At 54.2% G+C, this 25,446-nt stretch overlaps 8 protein-coding genes across 8 annotated transcripts; 2 read left to right on the forward strand and 6 right to left on the reverse strand.

Annotated features, from left to right (window-relative positions):
* Positions 1-3,074: 3,074 nt before the first annotated feature.
* Positions 3,075-8,148, reverse strand: BO70DRAFT_344232 (uncharacterized protein). The gene is given in 13 exon segments (XM_025541453.1): positions 3,075-3,671; positions 3,728-3,861; positions 3,912-4,072; positions 4,136-4,715; positions 4,771-4,930; positions 5,007-5,079; positions 5,097-5,402; positions 5,492-5,546; positions 5,995-6,146; positions 6,362-6,725; positions 6,789-6,818; positions 6,875-7,539; positions 7,763-8,148. The coding sequence occupies 13 exon segments, from the start codon at positions 7,829-7,831 to the stop codon at positions 3,223-3,225; spliced, it is 3,198 nt and encodes a 1,065-aa protein (XP_025395532.1). The 5' UTR covers positions 7,832-8,148; the 3' UTR covers positions 3,075-3,222.
* Positions 8,149-9,076: 928 nt separating this feature from the next.
* On the reverse strand, positions 9,077-11,590 carry BO70DRAFT_344237 (GH92 family glycosyl hydrolase; the record flags this gene model as incomplete). Its single annotated transcript, XM_025541454.1, has 3 exons — positions 10,471-11,590; positions 9,724-10,407; positions 9,077-9,662 (listed from the first exon to the last, which is right to left on the reverse strand). The coding sequence occupies exons 1-3, from the start codon at positions 11,571-11,573 to the stop codon at positions 9,077-9,079; spliced, it is 2,373 nt and encodes a 790-aa protein (XP_025395533.1). The 5' UTR covers positions 11,574-11,590.
* Positions 11,591-12,414: 824 nt separating this feature from the next.
* BO70DRAFT_266077 (putative NF-X1 finger transcription factor) lies at positions 12,415-15,684 on the reverse strand (the record flags this gene model as incomplete). Its single annotated transcript, XM_025538946.1, has 1 exon — positions 12,415-15,684. A coding segment is annotated over one exon (3,270 nt), but the record flags the coding sequence as incomplete, so codon positions are not given.
* A 595-nt stretch (positions 15,685-16,279) lies between these two features.
* Positions 16,280-18,497, reverse strand: BO70DRAFT_365764 (LYAR-type C2HC zinc finger protein). Its single transcript, XM_025544153.1, has 3 exons — positions 18,157-18,497; positions 17,922-18,044; positions 16,280-17,737 (listed from the first exon to the last, which is right to left on the reverse strand). The coding sequence occupies exons 1-3, from the start codon at positions 18,175-18,177 to the stop codon at positions 16,325-16,327; spliced, it is 1,557 nt and encodes a 518-aa protein (XP_025395535.1). The 5' UTR covers positions 18,178-18,497; the 3' UTR covers positions 16,280-16,324.
* Positions 18,498-19,265: 768 nt separating this feature from the next.
* On the forward strand, positions 19,266-19,816 carry BO70DRAFT_147249 (uncharacterized protein). Its single transcript, XM_025538172.1, has one exon. The coding sequence runs from the start codon at positions 19,423-19,425 to the stop codon at positions 19,708-19,710; it is 288 nt and encodes a 95-aa protein (XP_025395536.1). The 5' UTR covers positions 19,266-19,422; the 3' UTR covers positions 19,711-19,816.
* A 19-nt stretch (positions 19,817-19,835) lies between these two features.
* BO70DRAFT_365767 (flavin-linked sulfhydryl oxidase ERV2) lies at positions 19,836-21,077 on the reverse strand. Its single transcript, XM_025544154.1, has 4 exons — positions 20,613-21,077; positions 20,425-20,553; positions 20,068-20,364; positions 19,836-20,007 (listed from the first exon to the last, which is right to left on the reverse strand). Exons 1-3 carry the CDS (start codon positions 20,822-20,824, stop codon positions 20,073-20,075), a joined length of 633 nt encoding a protein of 210 aa, XP_025395537.1. The 5' UTR covers positions 20,825-21,077; the 3' UTR covers positions 19,836-20,007; positions 20,068-20,072.
* Positions 21,078-22,264: 1,187 nt separating this feature from the next.
* On the reverse strand, positions 22,265-23,428 carry BO70DRAFT_374124 (alpha/beta hydrolase; the record flags this gene model as incomplete). The annotated part of the gene is made up of 4 exons (XM_025544954.1): positions 22,265-22,424; positions 22,499-22,624; positions 22,702-23,214; positions 23,292-23,428. The coding sequence occupies 4 exons, from the start codon at positions 23,426-23,428 to the stop codon at positions 22,265-22,267; spliced, it is 936 nt and encodes a 311-aa protein (XP_025395538.1).
* A 327-nt stretch (positions 23,429-23,755) lies between these two features.
* pre3 (proteasome core particle subunit beta 1) lies at positions 23,756-24,916 on the forward strand. Its single transcript, XM_025544155.1, has 5 exons — positions 23,756-23,936; positions 24,009-24,054; positions 24,115-24,129; positions 24,183-24,458; positions 24,517-24,916. The coding sequence occupies exons 1-5, from the start codon at positions 23,900-23,902 to the stop codon at positions 24,839-24,841; spliced, it is 699 nt and encodes a 232-aa protein (XP_025395539.1). The 5' UTR covers positions 23,756-23,899; the 3' UTR covers positions 24,842-24,916.
* The last annotated feature ends 530 nt before the right edge of the window (positions 24,917-25,446 follow it).

The following is a 25,446-nucleotide window of genomic DNA, read 5'->3' on the forward strand; positions in this document are numbered from 1 at the left end:
AGTCTTTAGCTGGCGCTGCTCCTTCACTCCCGTCGTCGTCATCATCAGATTTGGATGAAGGTAAAGCAGTAGGTTGTTTCTGGTCAGGAAGGAAATAGTCCTCGCGTGCGACTGTCTGGGGTACAGAGTCACTCTCACCATCATCATCAACATCATCAACAACAGAGTTAGGTGAAGGCGAACGATCAAGAAGAGGAGAGTCCTCGCGTATAACTGTCTCCGGCACAGATCCAGTCTCATGGTCATAAACAGCATCCCTGACAAATTTGGGTGAAGGCAAATGATCGGGAAGAGTATAATCTTTGAAAAGCACTGTTTCCGATACAGGGTCACTCTCATCGTCATCAATATTATCCATGCCAGAATTGGATGAAGGCGAACGATCAGGAAGAGGAGAGCCCTCACGCGCGACTGTCTCCGGTATAGAGCAACACTCATCGTCATCAACTTCATCCATAACCGAGCCAAAACGATCGGGAAGAGTATAGTCTTTGAATGGCAGTGTCTCCGGTACAGGATCACACTCCTCATCATCCTCATCATCCTCATCGTTAACAATGACAGAGTTGGTCGAGGGTATAGCAGTAACCCCAGTCGGATCGGGAGAGCCCTCAGGTGAGCCTGGTTCGAGGAAAGCTTCACTTTCATTATCCTCATCCTCATCCTCATCCTCATCCTCATCATCATTCTCCTCCTTCTCATCATCATCATCAACAACAACGACAGAGTCAATCAAAGGCAATTCAGCAACACCAATCCGATCGGGAGAGTCCTCAGGTAAACCAAGTTCGGGGAAAACCTCACTCCCATCATCAGCATTACTGTCAACATCCATGATAGCCGAGCTAGATAAAGGCGAAGCAGTTAATCGTTCCCGATCAGGAGACTCCTCGGATGAGGCCGGTTCGAATACAACATCACCCTCAGCCTCGTAAACATCATCATCATCATCATGGCCGTGATGATTGTCAGATTCAACAGAGTAGGATGGCGCAGGCGAAGGAGTAAATCCCTTCTGGTCGGCAAGGTTGAAATCCTTGGACGAGAAGTAGACAGGCGGTTCTGGTATAAAGTCGCTCTGGTATTCGTCATCATCATCATCATCATAATCATCACCAACACCACCACCATCGTCATAATCAGCTGAAACCTTAAACGTAGACGGCAAATAAACAGTCCCCTCCATCACACGAGTATCATGATACTCCAGAGACTCCGAACCCGGATGCGATTCCACTTCCTCTGACGCCTTTCGCTTCTTCCGCGTAATCTCCTCCGACTCATCACCATCATCAATATCGCGCTTCCTCTTCCTCTCCTCCAAGCCATCAGCCTCGGGCTGAACCTCAGCCTCGGCCGCAATCTCATCATCAACCTCATCCGCATACTCCTCCCCCTCCGGATCAAAGTCCTCAATCCCACGTTCCTCGAAAAACGTCTCCCTCACACACGCAATGATCACCTCCCTGGTATCCCTCTCCACCCCAATCCCACGAAGATGACGGCGTAGTTTCTTCACAAATCTTCGTCGCGAAGACCGTCGTACCGGGCGATCGTAACGTAGTCGCATGAATCGGCTATCTCCCAAGAAGCCCTGTGTGCTGAGCATCTGGTCTCGATCAATCAACCTGAAGACGGGAGAGTCTTTATCCAGCGCGAAACGGTCATGTTTGTCGGGCTGAGAGGTAAAGCCTAGAAAGTTTCGCAGTTTGCCAAGTTCCTTTGTATCAGTCGAAACGGCCGGGTTGGGGCATCCTCGTGGTGGTTTTTGACGATCGGTCTTGGAAGTCGAGAAGTACGGAGAAGTTGTACTCGAGTTCGCGTTCGCGTTCGAGGTCGAGGCCCCCACCCCTTCAGCATCGACGAACCTCACAGCCTTCTTCTTCTTCTTCTTCTTATTCTTCTTCGTTTTCGAATTACCACTCCCTGCATGCGCCTGTGCCTGTGCCCATTCCTGTATCCGTGTCCGTGTCCGTGTCTGTCCCCGCCCCTCTCCCTCCCCAGCCTCACCCCCAAGCGTCCCCATCTCAAGCGCCTCGTAAACCCCGAGATCAACCAGCGGCGGAGAAACCACGACCGCGAGCGAGTGGTCTTCAATTCTATCTCTATCCCTCCCTTTCTTCTTCTTTCTCTTCATCGGTGAGTCCTTACTGCGCGACACTGCCGAAGACATTTTGTGGATCGGATCCCAATCTCAACCTCAACTGGGAAAATAGTACACGCGAAGGAACGAATGCGCAGCTGCGTACTCCGTAATTATTGTCGACGTATCTAGTAGATAGCGGATCGGTCGTGGAGTGGAGTATGCATGGCAGAGGTCGGGGATGCGAGAAGGAGGGAAGGAAGAGAGGAGGATTGATGGATGGATGGACGGATGGACGACCGACTAACACTAACGCAAAGAGAGAAGCGGAGAAGCGGGCCTGGCCTGTCGGTGAATGTTCAACTTGTTGTTATTCACTGGGTACTACCTACTTACCTACTGTACCGTACAGCCAGCTTATCCAAATGATTCCTTCTTCCAAAGGTGGCCATGTGAGCTAGATAGCTAGAGCGGGATAATTCGCCACAGAGGGATAAATGAGTCAAATGTGAGTACTAGTCCTCTATTCATTGTTGCGGGCCATGGTCCCAAATGGAGAGTGGGTGAGTGAGCTGGAGCTGAAGTGGATGCGGCAGGGAGCAGGCGCAGGTCCGGGGTTGCGTCGGGCGGGCGCACGGACCTGGGAATTTGATGGGTCTACCCGCCGATACGGACGGAGTACTCTAGACCAAGTACTTGCGTGGCGTCATCGGGGTCTGCTCTGCCCTCCGTAGTACCTGTGGATTTCCCCGATGCTTGCGGTTTCATCTCCGGACAGTTTAAGCTTATTGAAGTGCTTGTAGAAAGGCTCCGTATGTTCCCTTTTCAAAGTACATGCATTACTCAGTAATGGAAATGGTTACTATACCTACGATGGGAGTATTAAATTACGCCTACACAAAAGGACCAACTAGAGAGGCATACAAGAAAAGAAGACCAAAAAGAATTGCGAATCCAGAATTTATTAATATATGAACTATATGAATTCTATGCGTTTTACCTCTCTTCATGATGCGGTCGCAGTCGACCTTCTAAGTATCAGCCGTCATATACCAAAATTTCTCAAAGCCAATGGATGCTCAAACACCGTATGTATAGTCCAAACTCCAATGGGCAAACGACTCTCCCAATCTTTATCTTCAAACAGCGAAGCCGCCAGAGTCCGCCTGTCTAGGTTCCCCAGCAGCATCGAATGTTCCATTAGGCAAGACCCGGATTGCCTGGGCTGTGCTTTGGCCAGTGGCGATCCAGGTCACGTTGTGACCTCTTTCCTTCATGAACGCCACGGTCTCATTGTCGTATGTGTATTCGAAGGTTACGTAGTTCGGGATTAGCTGATCGTGAAGACGGGGCTTCGCTAGGGACTCGGCTGCCGATAGGCCTTCGTCGACGGCATGGATGATGTTTTGGATGGTGGCGGTGATGATGCGACTTCCTCCAGCTGAGCCAGCAACAAAGAACACTGTACCGTTGGGGTGAGTCACAATTGCTGGTGTGCTGGACGATAGTGGGCGTTTCCCAGGTCGGATGAAGTTTGCCTCAGAAGGAACATAGCCAAATGAATTGGATGAGTTGGGGATCGAGAAGTCTTGAATGAAGAGTCAGCGTTAAGGATCGCGGGTACAGCGGTGACAAATCTCTGACCATCCATTTCATTGTTCATTATGATGCCGGTCTTAGGAATCAGGACTTTGCTCCCGAAGAGCAGGTTGATCGTGGTGATTGCGGAAACAGCGAGCCCCGTATGATCGATAGTGGCAAGGTGCGAGGTACCAGGACTATATAGGTGAGCTGCCTTGTCAGGATGTACTAGTCCAGGAAGACTTACGTCTCAAGGCTCTCAATGCCTCGTGGATCGTACGCAGACACATCTTGAGTTGCGAAATCGGATATATTCCCTCGGATCTCATCAATCGTTGAGTCGGCCAGCATGCGTGCCTGGTATTCATCCATGTCATCGAGAAACAAAGGATCTCCAAGATTGGTCCTCTTGGCAACGAGTTAGTTCACGGCAGCAATATGCGGATGATGGGGATGATGGGGAAGGTGTACCAGTCCATATCCAAAACGTATAGCCTCGTCCATCCGGTGAGTACTTAGGTTAATATTATCCGGTTCAAACAAGTCGTCATAGGTGCCCAAAACCTTTAAGACATTCATCGCGACAATGCCACTGGACGGTGCCGTGGTGCTCGTGATCTTATAGCCGCGGTAGTCTATTTGCGAGACGTTCCGTATAGCGACCGTATAATTACGCAAATCCTCGAGTGTCATCGTACCGTTAGCAGCCTGTACTGCATTGATCATGGTTTTCGCAATTGCTCCGGAGTAGAAGGCGTCCGCGCCCTCGTTCGCAATGGTTTCCAGTGTATCCGCATACCGCTTCCGTGTGATGGTATCGCCAAGGCCAAGCCGAGTGCCATTGGGAGCGAAGTCAAGCGCCCAGTTAGGGTCCTGAGAGAGGAAGTCCTCCCCATCGCCGACGGCTGACTTCATGTAGCGGACCAAGTCATGCCCGACCGGAAACCCCTCCCGCGCAGTCTGGATGGCTGGCTGCACAACGGTGGACCATGGTAGAGAGCCGTATTTGTTATGAAGATACTCCAGGCCACGCAGTTCCCCCGGAACGCCACTTGCACCATTGTCAGCTGGGCTTCTGCATATGCAGCTTGAGAATATTGAGTCACCTTGCCAGGCCGCCGGATGTGGCAGCATCGGTATTGTTGTCGAACATCTCCTCGAAAGCGGCCGCCGGGGCCGTTTCGCGAAAGTCGATGAATTCGAACGAGCCGTTGGGGGCCTTGACTAGCATGAAGCCACCCCCTCCAATGCCACTGTGGTACATGCCTACCAGACACCGTTCGTCAGTTCCCGGGTTCTCTCAAAGATAGCTCGCAGACCACTACTTACCAACTACCCCAACGCAGAGCATTGTTGCAACCATCTGGTCGAGCAAAGTCAGTACGATAACGATGGGCCGCGGTAAAAAGTCCAGGCTAGTCTAGGTCCTTACAGCGTCGGCAGCATTCCCCCCCATTGTGATGATGTCGGTTCCATGGCGACTGCAGATCGCACTTTCGCTCGCTGCCGCACCGCGCTTGCCATCTTCCAATTCAGCTTGATGTGCTAGCTTGCTAGTCGCGAACTCCAGTGGTGAGGTGAGCGCGCTGGGCAAGTGAAACACCAAGAGGCACAAGAGCAAGCTGGATAGGAAGGTGAACTTGGCCAGCCGGAACATGGCTGAAGCACTGGGGTTCTTATCGGGCGATAAGGACGAGCGAGATGACGCGACCGGAGTGGCCAACGGCGTCAGGAGTGGCTGCAGAAGACGGCGGATTAGGCACTCGGTCGAGGAATGGCGTGGTATCACACAAAGGAGAGGAAAGGAAAGCGATCCGGTCTAAGTACCTGCTTTTCGGCATCGTGGCCTGGGTTGTTGCCCGGTTGGTGATTCTTCATGTTACTCGCGATTCGCATCCGGATCCGGCAGGGTTCAGGCAATGGTGGAAGTCCGACAGGCTAGTAGCGGTCTCGGAGGATCGGCATGGGGGGGGGTAGGGTTGGATGTCACTCTGGAGGGAGGTCAGGATTTCGAGACTTGAGAACAGGAAAGGAAGGGCGACAAGTAGAGCAACAAGAAGGATCAACCCCCAGGCAGAGAGACGAGCGACAAGAACCGAGAGAAGGGGAAGGAAAGTTGTCTTCTCCCGTAGACCACTTACCAGGCGTGCTGTGCTATCTTCCACTACTACTATCGGGGGGGGGTCCCCGACCCGCGCGATAAGGCCCGTGGAGGGAAGGAAGGGAGGGAGGAAGGATGGATGTCACCGTCACCCTGCAATCGCATCGGGCACGACCTTATCAAGGTCGACCAACGAGAACCCCACCCGCCACTACAGAGCCCCGGTCACGCGAGCCCGTCCCAACTTTCGCCATGGATGCAGAAACTCTGCCACCAACCTCCCGTCCTCGTTCCCCGGATCGACAGTCTCCGTGCAGCCTGAACTGGGATGAAATCTCCCGCGACACCGGAATTTACATCAAGAGCCAGGGTTCCGATCATCTCATCTATACCCCCCCCCCACATTCGTCTCCCTCTTCTTCATTCTCCCTCCATTTTTTCCTCCTCTCCGTTTTATCTCTATCTTTTTTTTTCTTCTGCTTAGGTTTTTCCCACGTCCCTAGGGTCTTCATAACTTCGCTGCCTATATCATAGAGTAAAATAATAGCACGAACTGGAAGAAGCAAGCATTGTTTCTCTAGACTCTAGAGCTCCACCGCCTGTCTCGTCCAGGAGATAGTCTCTGCCCACATAGAGGGGATTTCGTCCTCCGACTGCAAGACAGTCTCAATGAGGCGCCTCCCCCAGTCCCGGACAAACCACTTGTCGGAAAGGAGGTGCAGGCCGACCCCGTAGTGAAGAAATAGAACACGGGCCACCCAGTCCCTGTCTTTCAGGAGGACAATATAGTCTTCGCTGATATTGATGGGCCATGCAATGACACCACCGTTCGGGCCACCGAATGGCCATCGCTTGATCGCTTCGTGAAGTATCTCCCACGTACCCTGATATGTAGCTTGGTGTGGCCCGTCAAGACTGGTGTATTTCGCCTTGACGCGGCCAAGGGACTCTATGATGGCACTGGACGGCGGATGTCAATTTTTTCGGGCCGGCTTTCCCCCGGGAAATAAATAGGGTGCTTACCTTCGTAATTTAAGTTGGGAGTCCTGCACGCTAGACGGGGATTACTATACGAATTCATCGAAGAGATACCCCGCGGAGAGACTTACTGATATGGATTGCCATCCTGGTCGACCTCATCGTCTTTATACTTCAGCCACCCTTGTAGGTCACCCCGATATTCCATGCCGTTGAGCTGCTCAAAGAGGAAGGCACAGCCCGCGATGAGCTGGCGGATCTCTAATACATGGGATAGAGGGTCGAATGTATCTCTATCTTGGGTGACACAGGGGTAGGCAGTTGCGCATAGCATGATAAAGATGGAGCAGATGAAAGCCGGGCCACAGCTTTCGGGCGACATCTCCGCCAACACGCGACTGAAGGCAGAACAAGCTCGGTTCTGGTACTTGAGAGCAACCTCGAGCCATTTCGGGTTATCTTGCACCTCCAAATAGGCAAGGTGCAGGGCCGACAGGGCTAGAAGGCTGTCTAACAAAAACGTATGAGATACCGCAATGCGCGGGATGACTACTTGAAAATGGTTGGCGTCCAGGCGCCCTTGACACAGCGTGATGTAGGTCTCGGTTAGATAGTGATGGAACAGCTTCATCTCAAGCATCCGCGTAGATGGTGTTTCACCATCAGAACTAGATGTCGCTTCGGCGGAATCCTGCGGCGGGGAGTGATGCTGGCTCTCGGCATCGCTGGATGGCGGATAGGTGCAATCAAGCCTTCTTTTTTTGCATAAGCCACATCTGGGTGACCCTTCGTCACACTGTGTCGGATACGATCAGTGGGAGGACAGTAAAACGCCAATGAATCCACGCTGGGCCAGATAGGAGAAGAAAGGGCGAATGGTCAAGAGAGCACCGAATCATTGGCAAACACTTCTAGGAGCTGGCCATAGGTGTCCCAATGGCTGCGGATAAGAGAACAGGGGACAAGAGAACAAGATAGAAAGCAAAATTGAGAGCATTGGAAAGGGGTCAGCGGCAGACCTTGACATGTCTTTTTTTACATTGGAGGCACCCCCTCCGGGACTTGGTATGGCTGCGACGTGAGGGCATCCGGAATGCAGCGACCAGATTGAAGACCGACGCGTGTGCTTGAGCGCGCTGGCTTGCTCTCTGGTCCCTAATAGAAGAGCAAGCACCTCTGTTACCTACCTGGGACCTACCTTAGATATCTGCTGGAGAAGAAACAATAATAGTCACAGCCCACGATCTAGTCGGTGGCCAGATACGGGTCCAAGATATATGGGTCATTAGATCCGCGCGACACAGTGGAATTGGGGTAGCCAGAGTGGATGAGGAGCATTGAGAAGGGAGAACTGGAAATTTTACAATAACAATAGTGCCGTCAACACGTTCGCTCGCGAATCGCCTCTAGAGCGATCAGGTTGTCAGCCGTTGCCGCGGAGGGATTCTGATCGAGCATAGCGTTTCCCTGAAGGGTCCGCGAGGCAGTTGGTGCCGAACTGCCCGCCAACATGGAAGGTTCAGCCGGGCCCAGCTCCCCCGAGGGCGATGCTGATTGGCTGGCTGTATTCTGACTAAGCCCTGTGTCTAGCATAACCCGGAATTCAGTCGATGCTATATTGGGATGATGTCCCGCTGTCAGTCCTGTAATTCCAACAAATACTCTCTGCTATGGGCTATATTGGCGGCTTTGAAAGCCTCGGGTATTGTGTTTGCTGAATTTGTCTCATCCAAGCTGGTTTGCGGTGCGGCGTCATCCGTGATTCTTCACCTGCAGCTAATTATTCGGTTATGTCGCTGCCTGGCGAATGGGGCTTACTATACATAGAAGTATGGACATCAATGGACATGAATGTTGCTCTAACATCTCACTCATTCTGCATACCTAGATACAAAGTACGTAGCGTAGCTGGCCACTGAATGGCCCAAAATCCTAGTGGGCTACATACACGCTTGACCGCAGCAATGGCAAACACGGTCCGGCAGCCGATAAAGCCCCCTGCGTTGGATGCCTTCGAAACATCTTTGTGGCTCTCTGATTCCTGGATCAAACACCATGGAAGAAAAAATGTTTCCCGTCCGCTTGTGTTTTATCGTTGGGTTATCTTCGGTTTGAGCATTAAGCCATCAGTCAGTCCACTTTGGATATTCGGTATGTCACTTGCCAGTTACTTATATATAGTATACTCGACTAGTAGTAAGTACATACAAGGTGTGTCTACCCACCCCCTCAAAATCCTTTCAATACAAGGAACTCTTCAATTCAGAGAGGGTCATGTTATCTGAAACTGCATTAACTCCCAATATCCACCGGACTTCATCCCCATAATGCCCTTAATCATCCCCCTCCCCCACCAAACCAGGCGGCCCATCTCCACCCCCAGTCCCCCAGCCACTCTCCTCCTCCCCCAACACCAACTCCAACACGCCTCCCTGGGTAAAGAACTCATGCCCGATCCAATTCCTGGTATAAACCTCCCCATCCAATGTCGCACTCTGTACATAGATACGGCGATACTCGGGATCGAAGCCCACATTCCTCACAGTAGCGGTGCAATTGGTAACAGGGTTCGTGACACTCACCTGCGGGAAGAACGGGGGCGTGATCAGGTAGACGTTCTGGCCGGGGTTGGGGAACAGGCCGAGCATCGCGAAGACGGAGAAGGCGCCCATTGCGCCGGAGTCGTCGTTGCCGGGGAGGCCTGCGGAGGAGGCATTGAAGAGGGAGGGGATCAGGGTGTGGATGCGGTGGGAGGAGAGGGCCGGGCGGTGGGCGTAGTGGTATTGGAAGATGGTGAGGAAGACGGGCTCGTTGGATAGGTCGGCGAGGCCGGAGGTGTGGAAGAAGGTGAGGCGGGAAGTGAAGGTGGATGCGCCGCCGAGGTGGGTAATTAGACTGGGTATATCATGAGGGACGTAACTGGGATATAAGATATATGCATTAGATGGGAGGGAGGTGTTGATTGTGGGGGAGAGGTTACAATTGGTATTCCCAGATGCTGGACTCGAAGGTCTCAGAGGGATTGCTCGTTAGAGAGCACCATGAAGAGGAGAGAGTACTGCAGGCGATCGGATCCTGATGGCCCCAGGTTCCGTTGAGGTATTTGGGCTGGAAGAAGCCAACGAAGCCGGTATCGGTGCCATTGGTGAAGAAGGAGGTTTGATCGGCCTTGAAGAGATTCCGCCAGTTGTTTGCGCGGGCGAGGTATTTGAGGGAGTCGTCGTATTTGCCGAGGCCTCTGGCGACGGTGGCAAGGCAGAAGTTGTTGTAGGCGTATTCGAGCGTGCGGGAGATACTGCGCGAGTTGGTGCCGAATCCCAGGTAGTCGAAGTCAAGGTAGGGGATGTAGTTGAGTTGTTTCCAGCTCTGGAGGCCGCCGCGTCCCTCGTAGGACCACTCCTGGGGCTCGTTCTCGGCGTCGTTCACCATGGCTTCGTAGGCGACATCCCAGTCGATACCGGTAAGGTTCTTGACGTATGCGTCAGCCAGGACCACGTCGGCGTTGGAGCCGCCTTGCGTCCACCCTTTGCATAGACTCATTCGACAGTCTGGTAGCCAGCCTTCGTGGCGATATGTGTCAAGGAGGCTGCGCACCATCCGCGACTGAGTGTGCGGGTCGATGATCGTAAGCAGTGGGTGCTGGGCTCGGAAAGAGTCCCAGATGCTAGGGAATACAAGTATGAGTGTGCGTCTGCGCCGGATGATATGGGCTGGGAAGGGAACGTACCAGTAGAACGAGTCAAAATAGGGCTCGCTGCTCTCCCAGAGCGGATTCTCACCGGTCAGGTCCTGAGGATCCAGCATGGTTCTATACACGCCGCTCCAGAAGGTCGTCTGAATCTCCTCGCTCACACCCCCGGTCTCCAAAGAGATGGGACCCAGCTTCTCTCTCCACGTGTTTTCGGCGTACTCCCGGATCCGCTCGAAGTCGCCCAGCGGGTCAGGTATCTCCGTTCGAGCATTCTCACAGGCCTTCTCCGTGCTGATATAGCTGACGCCAACTCTAACCGTCACGGTCCCATTATCTGGTCGTTGAAACCGCACGAAACCACCGGCTTGGAGGTAGAAGTTATTGAAACCTCGAGTAACAAACAGCTCCTTGGGCTCTGTGCCCGCGCGATTGTTAACCCAGATGCCGGTGTCACGTATAGAAGCGCCCTCGAAGTCCGCGCAAAAGTACGACATGTACGACCCCGCACCGAAACTGGGCAAGAAAGTACCATTTGCTTTGATCTGGCCCGTTTGGGCATCAACACTGACCGACGCATTCTGCCGACTATCCCATAGATCAGTCAAGTCTAGCAGAATCATCGGACTGAGCGGGGCGCCCTCATCGGTCGTGGCAGACGGGAAGTTGAAACGATACAGCGCCGCATGGTGGGTGGTTGTCATTTCCGCGTGAATGCCATTCTCCAGCGAGAGGGCAAAGTAGCCCGGCCGGGCCACCACCGAGTCATTGAGGTAGTGGACGGCGCGCGCGGCCTTTGGGAACTTGCAGTTGTCGAGCGCATCGTCTGGGCAGAGCTGGGGAAACAGGGGGAAGTTTCCCAGCGATGGATTCCCGCCGGTGCCGGAATCGTGCAAGGCAGAGAAGCCGGTGACGTTGCTGCCGTCAGTCGAAAAGCCTCCGGTGTTTTGGCCGTCGACGTCGGCAACTGCCTTGGCCATTCCGTAGGGGAGACTTGCGCCCGCGAAGACATTGCCTCCGTTGGTGGAGCCGATGAGTGGATCGACGAATGTGAGGACATCCGGGCTGGTGGGAGTGTTGTTGCCCAGTACAGTGGCCACCCATATGGGCAAAAGACAGAGGTATCTCTGAAATAATACCATGGTGTGCTGGGAGAGGCGAGGCATTGGCCTTCCACTCCCAAGGCTGGGTCTTGCGCAGAGGCGGACGGTCAGACGAAGACAAGGCGAATTCGGATAACATAGAGCTGGATCGCAAGCAGGTGATGCAATGCTGGTCAGTCATGCGAGCGATCAACGGGCGCTGGAGATTCAAGGCCGAGTATGCAGGGGATAAACAAGGAGGGGGGGAATGGGACATGTAAAGTACCCATGCAAGTGCAACCAACCCTTGTATTCATTCACCACTACTGCTGCAGTCGGACACAGAATCCACCTACTATCATAAACAAAACTAAAGAGTAGAAGACATTCATTAACTTATAAGTAGAAGTAGATACACGCATAATGCCATCCACCCATCCATCCATCCATCTATCATTTCAAACTTTTGATGTCTATGAAAGTCAAAAAGAAACAAGAAGAAATCCCCGCTGCTACCAGCCAGCCAGCCAGGCATGAAATGCACGCTAACTGAACAACAGTACAGTACAGTCAAAGGAAATACAATACTATCATGGTCGATGGGCATAAAGCAGAACAAAAAAGTAAATCCAGACGCAGGCTCACATGACCGAGCCATTCATCGAACGTCATCATCAATCCCACCATCATTATCCTGGGTCCTCGGGAGGGGGACGGGGAGAAAATGACCAGGTGAGATGCAGTAAATGACCTCCGAACCGACTAACTACTCCTCGACCTCCTGCTCCCAACTCTCCACCACGGCATCAGTGGAACTACTCTGCCCTTTATCCTCATCCTTGTCCTTGTCCACAGTAGCACTAGACGTAGACGACCCCTGCCCCAGACCGCGCAGCTGCTTGACCCCCGATCGAAGAACGAGCTTCTCCTTCTTCGGGTGGCCGTCTGTATCATCGCCCGCCAGGGCCGAGAACATAGTCGAGGACCACGGGGAAGCAGCAGCCGACGCAGTGAGCGGGGTGGTGCTGCGCGCACTACTAAGGCCGGAATTGCTCTTCCGGGAGGCAGCCACCTGCGCCCAGCCGCCATCGCTTGCCCCGTTGAGGTGTGCGCGCGCGGCCTCCCGTTGGGCCTTGATCTCCGCGGCGGCGAGGCGCTGGGCTTCTTGTTCCTTGGCGCGCTGGCGCTCGCGGAGCTTGACGCAGTCGGCGACGCTCATGCCGCCGATGCCGATGGCCGTGCCGTTACCGGTGCCGAAGAGGGGCGGGGTCCAGATGGTGGGCTTGAGGATGAAGACGTGGCGGTGGGGTTCGGGGTCGAAGCTTTCGCTGGCGAAGCCCCAGTCGGCGGCGAGGGAGTGGGCGAAGGCGCGGAGCGGGGATTTGGCGGGCTGGAAGCGGGTCGAGCGCTGGGTTGTGCTTGTGGCGAGGGCGTGCAGGGTGGATTCGAGGGTTTGGAGGGTGGACAGTGGGTAGGAGGAGGAGAGTTGGATGTAGATGTCTAGGGTTTCGGCGGAGTAGGGCAGGTTGGTGGAGGTGAGGGTTTGGGAGACGGTGGTTGATGGGTTGATGTCGACGCCGAGGGCTGAGGCCAGAGACCGGTTTCGCTCAAGGCGGCCACATTCGTCATCGCAGGTCAGTGGAGTAATGGCTGGGCCTCGTTGCGCCTGCTGGAGCTGGCCCTTGGAGACGACGGCCTTGGCTGCGTTGCAGCGGCGCTCCTGGCGGAGTCGTCCACAGCCACATGTTACCGTGATCATGAACGTGCAGGGCGTCTTCTCGGAACATGGGTACGGAGCATGACAGGGATCGGCACAGGGGTGGCCGCACATTGTCTTGGTCTTTCCACATCCCTGCTGGCAAGGCCTCAACGCATCCTCGCAGTCACCGGGTCGATGGCAATGCTTCTGGCACGTATGGGAGCCGCATTTGAGCAGCTCGCCGCAAACCTGGCCGCACCGCGCGTCTGCCAGCCAGCAGGGTTGGTTCTTCAACACCCGCTTTCCGCACAGGCATGGCTTCTCCGTCAGGTATGGGCACTTGGGGCAGCTTTCGTCGTCCGTGTGGCAATTATGGGGCGTCTGAGGATGGCCACAGGGTTTGGGACGCTCGCACGGAGACGAGCACGCTGGGGGCTGTGTCCCGCAGGGCAAAGGCGGATGCAAGATAGATCGACCGCAGTTACACGAGATCTCCTCGAAAATCGCCTCCCTGCAGGTGTTGCAGGGCCCCTTGTGACAAATCTCCGGGCATGTGTGCCGTCCGCATTTCAGCATACGGCCACAGATCCGGGTGCAGATGTGTTCGGCCTCGACATCCTCGTCGCTGGGCCGGAGATGCGATTTGAGCTTTCGGCGCATGGCCTGACGCTCAATCGCCTTCTGCTCGCCAGCGCAGCACCGCTCGGTGCACGCATGGCGGCCACAGTGTAAACCAGCTTTGCAGATGCGGAAACACTGCGGTGGCTCCATTCCGCCCTGAGGGCAAATGGTCTGGAAGGTGTTGCGTCCGCAACGGCATTGTATGGGAACTTTCTGCATACAGGGGCCGCAGGATCCAATATGGCAGATCTTCTCGCATTGGTGTCCACATGGCAGCAACTTGCCACAGGCTTCTGAACAGTGGGCGATCGGATCCTCGCAAGATGTCCGAGGTGAGGATCCAGGAATGCTAGCCAGCGGTGTCTTGCCGCAAGGGCAATTTGGCACCACGTCGGGAGATCTTGGACAGTGAGCAGGGTGGGCATCTTGCGCGTGGCAGCTCTTCTCGCAGAAGTGGACTCCGCAGTCGAAGGGGCGGTTGCACTGATCTCCACAGTTAAAACACCCTACCCATTCCTCGATCTCTCCCTCCCCTTCGGTTTGACCCTCATGCAGCATCTCGCTGTCCAACTCCTCGTCCTTGGAGCTACACAGCATCTCGGACTGTACTTTTCCGCAGTAGCAACGCGCCTCAATCTTGACCTCGCAGGAGCCACAGAGACCCTCATGGCACGGGCGAGAGCAAGTATGCTCCCCACAGGGCAGCAGGTCACCACAGATCTCCCCACAACTCCACCCATTGTCGTAGTCGGTATCCTGGCAACGCTTTGTAGACGAGTTGCGGCCGCAAAAGCAATCCTGCGTCGGGCCCATAGCAGTACAAGGCGTACATGGCCCGGCATGACAAGTCGCATCACACGGATGCGGGCATCCTTTACGCGCACGCGAGCACGTCTGCCCGCACGAATGTGGAGGAAGACCAGGAAGCGGGCGTGGATCTACCTCCTTCTCGCACCAGCACGAGTAAGACGAGGGAAACACCTCCTGGGGCAAATTGCAGCCAGGACAGCGCCACGCACGAGGCGCACTGCTCTCGCCATCACCCTGTCGGCGCGCCGCATCCTGAGCAGCCGCGCCCTCATTCCTCGACCACTTCTTCACGCAGCTCAGATGGAAGACGGTCCAGCAGAGACCGCACGACCAGACCCGCGACATCTTCCCCAGCTCCGCCGTGCAGATCGGACATTCGTAGAGGTTGTGCGCGATATCTTCGTGGATCCGGGTGGCAATATCGGGGGCGACTGATTTCGTGGTGACTTTCGGCGGCGGCGGCGGTCGAGGCTGAGGATTCTTCGCTCTGGATTTGCCTTTCCCAGCACCACCAGCAGCAGACGCACCCTTGGGAACTTCTTCCGCGGGCTGCGCAGCTCCTCCTGGCACGAACGTTGGCGCATCCGCCCGCAACCCGGCGTCCGTAGCATCCTCCGCCCCTGCACCTGCGCTCCCCTGTATCTCCTGGCCATCCTCCACGGTGTGCTCTGCTTTCGTTAACCGGCCTTCGAATCGCCGGCCTGTGGGAAGGGTTGCCTGGTCGCCGCCACCGCGTGCTCGGCCCTGCCGTCGGCTCACATTCGAGTTTTGTGCGCCTGCTCCTCTTCCGCCTCTTTTGCCTCCTCTGGGTCCTCGTGGGGGACGTGGTGTATGTCCAGACGTGTGTGATGTCGTAGCGTCGGCGGGTTGTTGAGCCTGCGGTTGCGCGTCGGTGGATGAGGGTGTTGGTGCCGAAGTCGGTGCCTGTGCTGGGGTTGTGTGTCGATTGGACGAACCACGACCGCCCCGGCCTCTGCCTCGTCTAGAAGGTCTGGGCCGCGAGGAGTTCCCGTCCGCGGGGGGTGCTGGAGGTAGCGACATGGTCTCCCGGGTCCCTGAGAGTGGGTTGAAAGTTTCGAGGGGTGGGAGGACGAGCATCCACTAGGAGTAGCGATAAAGCGGGCGATCGCGATAAGAGCGAGAGGGGAAAAGAAGGACAACCGCCACTCCTGGTCAAACGAAAAGAATGGGCTTTGAGATGGGGGGTTTGCGCGGGGGGCAAGAGAGAAGAAAGAAGCGTGCGGAAGAAAGTAGATAATGTTCGTTCCTGGAGCTCGAAGCTGGATCGGGTGGCGGCGGGTTTGCCTCCGAGAGGGAATGGATGGATACAACAGGAACGGGACTAATATTACTACTACCAGTCTAAGTAACTACCAGGTTCAGGTTTATGAAGACCTGCTCCGATAAGACAAGTCAAATGTCAGGCTCGGAATCTCAGGCGCTGTCATTATGAGTCATGGTGGACAGGGCTTGTCTAGTGCTGCGCCGTCGAGTCATTTATATCGCAAATTACTCATAGCGGGACCCTCGAGGGAGGGAAATTGTGAAACTCCATGTACACATCTGAGTAAATCTTGAATCTTCAGATAACAACCATCAATAATACTCGCTATGCACCATGAAACAAAGGACCAAGAAAAAAAAAAAAAAAAAAAAGGCATCCTCCCTATCCTACGATTGATCAGAAGAAAAGCACGACCTCGCCCCGCTCGTTCTGCTTCACCCGCAATGTCCGCCACAACTCCTTCTCGTCGTCGATTCTCCGTTCCCGATCCGCACGACTGTCGCCCTGGTCGCGTCCACGGTCGCCGTCATACTCGTCCGTGAAGTCGCGATGGAACCGCTTCAAGACCTTGTTCATCGAGAATCCCCGCGTGCTGTCCGGGCCCTTGGTTACCAGGGACATGAAGTGGGCGGCCATCTCTCGCTGCAAGCCATCCGGGACGGTGCTTTGCTGGTAAACCACCACCTCGCGGCCGTCGTCGCCCTGGCGAGACTCGGAATACTCAACCTGCTTGAGGCGACGCGAGGGCCGATCCCCGTCGGTTTGAGAGCTACTCTTACGCTTGCTCTTGCTAGCATCGGATGACGTGCTCTGCCCGTTCGAGGCGGTGCGGACCTTGGGCAGTTTCTTGGACCGGCCATCTTCATGACGCCCAGCCTTTGCCGAGGGTTCGCGGCTGTTCACACTGCTTCCGGAGACGGAAGACCCACCGAACATGGATGAGACGAGACGTTCGGCACGGCTCTTCATGGAGATACCCAGGCCGGCGTCCCCATTGCCCTCCTTCTCATCGCGCCGGGTGCGCTTGATGGGCGACGAAGGATCCTGATAGCGCCGACGAGGGTGGTCCTCGCGCCCTTCATCGTCGACAGACGGCGAGCGGAGCATCCGGTTCAATCCCCCCGTCAACCCAGAGTGGTTCAGCATGGGAGTGCCCGGGTGGTTCACGACGCTAGACGGCGCTTCCATCATCGGCGTATCGGCGTCCTCCATGTCATGGTCCTCGGTGCGACGCTTGCGCTTCTTTTCGCTGGTGGTGGCGCTGGCCTTGGCCTCGCGCGAGCGATCCTTCTTCTTCTTCGGCGCAGGTGTCATGAATTCCACCGAGGCATTGGCGACCTTGCCCGACTCCTTGATGGGACCAGTTCCGTAGGAGAAGCCGTTTTCCTCGTATGCAACATCATAGGCTTTGCTTTCCTCATCGGCATCAGTATCGACGCGCGCCAGCGAGTCACTTGGCTCGAAAACGGAACGAGCGTTGGCCACCATCTTCATCTGCTCCTTGGACCCGCCAAGAGAGACTTTCGACGCGTTGGGGGTATTCTCCGCGACCATGTAATCGAATACGTTGACCGGCTTGTTGCCATCGGCGGCGGGGGCACCCGAGGTCTTGCCAGCGCCGGCCAGAGGGGGGGATGGAGCCGGCGGCGGGTTATCGGTATCGTTCGCATCTTCCACGTAGGGAGCACGGTGACCATGGGGGTTCTGCTTCTGGTTCTGCTTGGGATTGTTTTGTTGTTTCCGTTGGTTCTTCACAGGCTTCTCCTTGTAGAGCGCGCCCTGGTACTTCTGCGCCTCGGACATGCATGACTAAAACAAGGCAAGTCAGTCCCCAACTCATAACAGATTAGGATGTTCGATCGACAAATCAAAACGAGGAGCGACGGGCCTTGAGTGCCACACCAGCTAAACCGCCAAAGACCCAATCGCGAAAAGAGCAGACACATTATTCGGGGTAGAGAGATAAAGCGAACAAAGAAGGATGAAATCGTACCGTGTGCGATCTGTATTCAGTGCCCCAGAAGTGCACCATGCAGTCGATACAGGTGAAAGTAGCGCCGCGACATTGGTTGCGATGGGGATCGAGCTTCTTCTTGGTGAGGATATCACCGCAGGCCTAGAGACAAAGAGAGAGGCAGCAAGTCAGCAATCCATCCCACTCCGCGAGCAAGTAGAGTTCCGCGCTGGAACCCACTTGTGATGTGACAACCGAGACACAGACAACTCACCTCGCAGGAGAAAGAAACCATGTTGATTGACCGGGCGATGTAATGCGCGTACGAGTGGATAAGTGGCTGCGCGACTTGAGACTGCCGCGGGAATGGTGTAATCGAACTGGATCGAGATAGAAAATCGAGAAGGGAAGAAAAGAAGACAATCCGGGCTGGCACTAGTCCTTTTGGACCCGCAATGAACCTGTCGGGGAATAAGCCGACCAAGCGATCTGGATTCCTGGCGACTGGCGACAAATGGATGGATCCCTGCGCGCGACGACGACCAGTCCAGGAAGTGAGACACGAGACGAGGCTCTCCGGGTGTTGTTGTTGTTGTCGGCGCAACAACAAATACGAGGGGTTGTAGGACAGCAGGAGCAGATTAAGAATAAGCAACTGGGCGAGATAAATAAACCACCGCCAGATCCCAGGAACGAAGCACGGCGCCTACGGAATTCTTCCTTTTTTGCTTTTGCTTGTTCTTTTCGGCGCGACAAAAAAAAAAAAAAAAAAAAAAAAAAAGCCAAAACTCAACTCTGGATCGCGTTTGTCCCTTTTGGGACTAATTGAAAACCTCGGACCACAGACTGATACCTGATACCTCAGGCATTCAAGATGTTCCCCGCAGGCCGCAAGACTAACCGACCATCCAGGTCGAAGCAACATGAACACGCCTTCATGCCAGATCCACCGACGATGTTTTAAAATGGGCTCCAATCGGACCTCCTGTCCATCCCATCAGGAACTGTATCTACGCACTTTCCAATTGTCCCCTTTACGCCATCATGCTGGCCTGAACACCCGGCCCAGCGACGAACCTGGCGGTCAACTAGACCTGGGAACCCATGCAATTGCTGGTATGATGACCCGTTGATCAGAGGCCAAGAGGGAACAGAACAGCGCCTGCGCATCCAGACACAGCACAGACTCGTCAGGAGACTCGATTCCGTGCAGCAAGAAGGGCTCATCAACCAGTTACCAACGAGCTTCACCCGCCCCTCCGGTTAGTGTAGCGCTGGCGTGGAAGGGCGATACGATCCCACGGATGATAAGAAGCTCTGTACGGCGTAGCTGATTAGACTTTCGGTTCGAGCCAGCCTTGGTCTGGTATCCCGGGATCCTTGGAGCCTGGAGGTTGTTCATGGACCTCGTTCGCCAGTAGGGTTCTGTTTTGGTGGTAGCCCGCGCGTATCGAATCCCCGGGGGTTTTTAGCGTTTACCATCTAAACGCTGGGTTTCAGCCGTGTCTCTTGCGACTCGAGGCTATCGCTATGTAGACAGATGGCTGAACTGCTGCGATTTGTATACGCTGAGAAGACCGTCGGTCGGTTGTTTAGGTGGCGGATGCGACAATTAATGCTTTCCTTGTTATCGGATCCCAACTCACCCCCCAGACTTGGTCAGCCGCGTCAGTCAGATGCGTCGCTACAGTCATGCGCGCAGTGGTGCATATCTTCGCAACTTTACCTACCACACCTATCATCATCTGCGCATCGCTTGCTGAGTCTCCTGGCGGGGGGGGGGGGCTTCTTTTACATCTGTGCGACTGCAAAAATCCTGTTACCCTGACGTAGGGATTACTGCGCGGAGGGACAGATCCTCCCCCGAGATGTCCGTGTGCTTACAGGAACAGGATGGTTCACATGCAAAATACGACTTGACTTCCGTATGATGTATGCGGAACTTCAATGAGTGTGACTGTAGTGGAGTATACGCTAATGTAATGATCCCGGTCCAAAGCACTCAGCGATCCTGCGCTGGTGGAATATAGAAGATAAGTGATGGGTATAAGATACCGAATCTGCAACGCAACCAAGTGCACGGGCAGAACGCAAAGTTTCTGGGTCCTGTTCATCCCGTGTCGTCCTACATCGTCGGATCAGTACCGTCTCCATGCATGCGGTATGGAGCAAGGGAAATACCAACACTTCCTAGGATATCTCGGCCGGAAATGTCGCGTCTTCGGCATCATCGGCCTCGTCTCGAGTGGCGGCCTGAGCCTTATCTTTCTTATCCGTCCCAGTCTCCTGGTCGTCTTCTTCATCCCCGGCACAACCGCAGTCGTAGAAGTCCCCGATATTGTTACAGTCAAAAAGCGGTTTTTCAAGCATGGTATTGACCTCGTTGTGGATGAAGCAGCCCCATCCCGCGGCGATGTTGCGCGACGAAACCTGCGGCGGGTATTTCTTCAGATGGCCTTGGAAATGGGATGCGCATTCTCCGCTGAGTGACCAGTTAGCTCCAGCGACGAGTATAACGGAAGGCAGCAAGAAGGCTATTTACCATGGGTAGAGGCGCGCGAAAAGGTAGATGAATGATCGAAGCGTTTCCTGCTGCTCCTCCGTGGGATCTTCGGGATACCGCGCAAGCATGGTGTGGAAGTACTTCCACGTCGCACGACCCAATTCCGCCCTGCGATGTTCCCCCTTCGGTCAGTAGAGTTGCGGACGAGGGGTGGAAGTGTAGCATACTTGGCAGTTGCGTTCCCCAGTCGGGGCATCACAACCTCTCCCTTGGTGAGGTCATCTTTCGACAGCACAGCCGGCGCAGACTTGTCGATGTGACCCGGGGCACGGATCGCGGGGCTAGGAGGCCCGTCGGGCTTGATGAAGAAGACGAATATCAGAAATATAGAGATGGCAAGGCTGATGAGGATGCGCCGAGTAATCTGGCGGTTTGCCATGGTGGGTACAAGTGGTGGGTTTCAGGGATATCGCAATTCGCAAATCAATAGAAGCCGTCAATGGCGGGCCAGATCGCCAAGTGGCCCGTCGAGGAAATGCTTGGTTTAGGTTTCCAAGATTCGCGGGCAGATCTAACGAGAGACAGAACGAAGGAGAGACACGGGTAGAGACCTGAAACAACAAATGAGATAGATACAGTGAAGCAGCTCAAAATGGGCCAAAAGGAGAGAAGTGGGAGTTGCCAGCAATAATGAGCGGCTTGTTAGATGATTGGCAGCAGGCGATACTCCGTAGTTTAGTGAACCTTGCATGATGGCATGAGCCGTTGTTCAGTAATTCCGCCCGGATCCACGTGGGGCCGTCTGGTTATCCAGCGCCACTATGCTGCTGAGTCATTGTGTCAGCTGGTCACTTGGTTACGCAGGACCACGGTTTCTATCAGATTCAGCAGCATTGATTGGTATGTGTTGAAGAATCAATGCCATGAATGGCTGAGTGTGAGTGTAATCCAAATCTGGAGCTCGTACTAAGTACCGGGGCCTTGCTACAGCCAATAACTACCTGATCAGCTTTTGTAATCTGGTGAATATGCGACATGGCTGTAGTATCTTGATTGACAGTCTAATATCATAATCACATCACCAAGCAGCAGCATCAAGCCAGAGCGCCAGCTAGCATGAATTATTGTGTCGATACAGGTACAGTGCAACATCATCGGATCATACAGCCCATCCAAAGGAAGGGTGATTTTGACCACCAGCTAGTTTCTAAATCTAGGTCACATGCATAGATCCTTCGCCCATAGATACATGAGCGCATCCAGTCGAAGACAGCCAAAGGAAAGTCAATTCAAAACACCATCGGGGAATCAGAAATCAGTGTAAAAGGTAGTGCCAGACTCAGTAACGCCCAGAAAGTCAAATATCATCACAAGGGGGAACGGAGCAAGCCCCACGGGGGGAACAGAAAAGGGTTGCGAAGCGGGAAGCAGACGATCGCTGAAGCATGGTCGATATGAATACATAACTCGAGTCAATGCCATATGCGCAATTAAGAGGCCCTAGAAACATTATCACCTCGGGACCATCGGAGGATAAACATGCGGGAACAAGCTATGAAGACAAGGAAAGGTAAACAAGGGGGAGCATGGAAAGGTTGACACAAAGCGTGTAATCGAAGCGGCTTCTGCAGAGGCTGCTAGAAGAAATCTTGCCAAAGAATATTACAGATCGGCAGGCTTTGGGGACATTTTATCGGTAAAGACGCCCAGGGGGGTCAAATGTTAGTCATGAATTCGTGGGCTTGTTAAGTCGAGAACAACCGAAGATCCGTCAGTGTTATAGAAGCGGCCCAAAGCAGCCGACGGTACAAGTTCGTATAGCATGCGCTGAGGGGCCTTGTGGCGGATCTGTCCTGTAACTTCCATGGCAAAGGGTGGCTCACTGCTCATTTGCAAGGACTTCCTCCGTCACAAAAGAGAGGATATGCTCAAAATAGCCCGGTTCAGCAACGCTATCGTTGTGAGCGCCATTGGGAAGCGTACGCCAAATCTTGCGGTCAGATTTGGAGATGGCGAAGAGCTGGGTCATGTTGGACGGACTATTCACGCGTTGATGGCATGTCAGTAAAGCGCTCACACTGATTTATTGCAGATGGTTCGGGAAGAAACTCACGGGACTATCTCATCCTTCAATCCACTGAGGAAAAGGATGGGCACTTTTGTAATTTTGGGTATAATGTCTTCGCTAGTCCAGTACTGGTGGCAAAAGCGGGCAAGATACCGCGCAGGAGGGAAGACCCTGAGAAAGTCAGCTCTGTGTCGCACCTCTCCTAGATTGATAGCTTGGATGACTATCCGGAGGGGTTTGGAACATACGATGGAATCAACTTGCGAATACTCAAGAACGTGTTTTCGAGGATCAAACCTGCAACCGCGCCATTGTCTTGGTTATTGGCGACCAAATTGATGGATACTGCTCCTCCAAGACTTTGTCCATACACAATGATCTTGCTATCCCTGGTTTCGGCTCGTTGTCGGATATAGTCCAGCCCTGTCTGCGCGTCGCGTTTCAGACCGGTCTCATCCGGCGTCCCCGTAGACAGACCATAACCACGATATTCTAGCATCAATACATTGCAACCCAGCATGTCCTGCAGAACTTTTGCGATGGGAATTCTATGGCCAATGTTGCCTGCGTTCCCATGGAACATCAACACGGTAATATCCCGGCCTGGGAGTTTGCGTGAAGGGCGGATAAAAAAGGCATGTAATGATTCGCCGTCAGGAGTAGGAATCTGGAGGTCCTCGAAGTCGGTGATGCCGAATTGTTGTGGCTTGGGTACATTTGTGCGTGCGTCCACGGGAACGTTGCGGGGGTAGATCAGCTCGCTGCATAAGGGGTCAGCTCGTGGGCATCGGCTATAGACATGCGTCTCCACCAGAGGCAACGAGAGGGTAGCACAAACTTTTGCTTGAAATATAAGAGACCGCTGGCGACAACAGCCAATCCCGAGGACGCCAGAACAGGCAATCGTAGAAACTGGACGGCGCTGTTGGCCATGCTAGCGACACTCCAAGACGGTGGGGGCGGCGACTCCGACATGGCTGTAGAACAATAATGGTTACCTGGGCAGTATAGTTGGCGCAGGTGATCGACTTGGCGGAGATAGGTCCGAAGAGGTGGCTCGGAGAAACCAATCTGGGCAGCTGGGGTCAGGGGGGAGGTGAAAGGCTAGGTGATGCAGTTCGCAATCCGGAGAGATACCCCTTCAGCGGGAGATAATGTATCGGTTTGTTTCATCGGGTGGTCTGGCTGGGGGGAAGGGAAAGGGAACCGCCCAGTAGGAGAGTTGCGGTCGCTCACCGCCCGGCGGAATCAGCTCCAGCTGCCAACGTAACGCGTTCGCCTGCCTTGAGAGCTCCGTCAGAGCTCATAACCACCCGACCTGTTGAGCAGCCAACGAGTTTTCTTCGCACTCTTCATACTATACCACAAACCCAGCCTTTTTTCCTTCCATCACTTGCTTCATTTAACGCAGTCTTTCTCCTACCTCCCATTCTCTCATCAGACACCATGGTCGGTCACGGTATGACGGGGATGCTCGGCGAGGGTGAGTCGAAGTTCCATGCGGCACAGCAATGATGCATCAGGGTAGGAGGCAAAGGCTGATGGGCTATTGCAGATGGTATCCATGTCGATATGAATCACCTGAAGAGCGGAGAGGTGAAGTATGTGCCCACAACCAACCCCAGAAACTCAAGCATACGATGGCTAACTCATCTGTACAGCCTAGGAACTTCTATGTGAGTGCAATCGTCTTCGATTGCCATGGATCTCATGAGTTGACGGGAAATAGCATGGCCATCAACTTTAAGGATGGTGTTATATTGGGTGCCGACAGCCGAACAACAACCGGAGCATACATCGCCAACCGAGTCACCGACAAATTGACGCAAGTGCACGACACAATCTGGTGCTGCCGATCGGGATCAGCTGCGGACACCCAAGCCGTGGCGGATATCGTATCCTATCATCTCAACATGTATTCGATTGTCAACAACGAGGCGCCCAGTACCCAGGTCGCGGCAGCACTGTTCCAGGAGCTGTGCTACGAGAACAAAGATATGTTGAGGTAGGCAACTCTTCCCCATATCCGGGATCGCAAACCATCGCTGACCATCGGGCCACAGTGCTGGTATCATCATTGCGGGATACGACCCCAAGCACGGAGGTCAAGTGTACTCGATACCTCTGGGTGGATCCCTCCACAAGCAACCATACTCCATCGGCGGATCCGGATCAACCTATATCTATGGCTACTGCGATAACCACTGGAAGGAAGGCATGACGGAGGAAGAAGGTGTCGAATTCGTCCGAGGAGCTCTGCAGGAGGCAATCAAATGGGATGGCAGCTCGGGAGGTGTGATCCGAATGGTGGTGTTGACGGCGAAGGGAGCGCAGCGGCACCTCTACCTGCCGGACACGGCCTACTCCGGACCGGGCATTACCAATTAACGAATGTATCTATACGGGACGATGACTTATTGTTGTTAGCTGCTATTTGATCTATGGATTTCGGTTCCATCCGAATAGGTGTTTCGTTTTTGTCTCGCATACCAAGAACCAAGAAGCTCCTGGGCTCAATTGATCCATCCATGCGCACCATCATCTTCACTTCACCAAGAGGGACATGGGCCTATATGTGGGGGACTACCGATAGATTGCCATACGCCTAAGCCTCTGACTAGACACATATCCTGGACTATCATAGAATGCCTGGGCATCTAGTACCTATATATCAACCTACTAGTTACTGGTTACTGCTCTGTAAGCAGTAGCGGTAATCACGCGTTCCTTGTCTTTCATGGGACGATAATAGTTAGGACGGGGCTGTGGAGGAGTCTAGGCTATTATCTCCACCACTGAGTGTCTACTCCGTAGATAGGTTTAATTAATTATTAGGGAGAGCAATCCGGTCCTGCCATGGTCAGTGATGGGCTGCCATCGCCTTGAGTCCAGCTGGAGCCGCCACCAATCAACCGGCGCGCCTGGACACCTGGGCGGCGGATGAGCCGCCATTCGCCCATCGCACCCCCAGGCGGAGGATGATCCTGAATGCG

This window comes from Aspergillus heteromorphus, assembly GCF_003184545.1.
Source record: "Aspergillus heteromorphus CBS 117.55 chromosome Unknown BO70scaffold_33, whole genome shotgun sequence".
Taxonomy (NCBI): Eukaryota; Fungi; Ascomycota; class Eurotiomycetes; order Eurotiales; family Aspergillaceae; genus Aspergillus; species Aspergillus heteromorphus.

Bases quoted from the DNA above. Each gene is read 5' to 3' on its own strand.
- BO70DRAFT_344232 (XM_025541453.1), bottom strand. From the start codon at position 7,831: ATGCCCTCACGTCGCAGCCATACCAAGTCCCGGAGGGGGTGCCTCCAA. The intron at 3,862-3,911 runs GTAAGTCTTCCT...TCACCTATATAG, and splicing joins GGCATTGAGAGCCTTGAGAC to TCCTGGTACCTCGCACCTTG. The intron at 3,672-3,727 runs GTCAGAGATTTG...TCTTCATTCAAG, and splicing joins AATGAACAATGAAATGGATG to ACTTCTCGATCCCCAACTCA.
- BO70DRAFT_365764 (XM_025544153.1), bottom strand. From the start codon at position 18,177: ATGGTTTCTTTCTCCTGCGAG. The intron at 18,045-18,156 runs GTGAGTTGTCTG...CTTTGTCTCTAG, and splicing joins TGGTTTCTTTCTCCTGCGAG to GCCTGCGGTGATATCCTCAC. The intron at 17,738-17,921 runs GTACGATTTCAT...GCCTTGTTTTAG, and splicing joins CTGAATACAGATCGCACACG to TCATGCATGTCCGAGGCGCA.
- BO70DRAFT_147249 (XM_025538172.1), top strand. From the start codon at position 19,423: ATGGCTGAACTGCTGCGATTTGTATACGCTGAGAAGACCGTCGGTCGG.
- BO70DRAFT_365767 (XM_025544154.1), bottom strand. From the start codon at position 20,824: ATGGCAAACCGCCAGATTACTCGGCGCATCCTCATCAGCCTTGCCATC. The intron at 20,554-20,612 runs GTATGCTACACT...GGAACATCGCAG, and splicing joins CTGGGGAACGCAACTGCCAA to GGCGGAATTGGGTCGTGCGA. The intron at 20,365-20,424 runs GTAAATAGCCTT...CTGGTCACTCAG, and splicing joins TTCGCGCGCCTCTACCCATG to CGGAGAATGCGCATCCCATT.
- pre3 (XM_025544155.1), top strand. From the start codon at position 23,900: ATGGTCGGTCACGGTATGACGGGGATGCTCGGCGAGG. The intron at 23,937-24,008 runs GTGAGTCGAAGT...GGGCTATTGCAG, and splicing joins GACGGGGATGCTCGGCGAGG to ATGGTATCCATGTCGATATG. The intron at 24,459-24,516 runs GTAGGCAACTCT...ATCGGGCCACAG, and splicing joins GAGAACAAAGATATGTTGAG to TGCTGGTATCATCATTGCGG.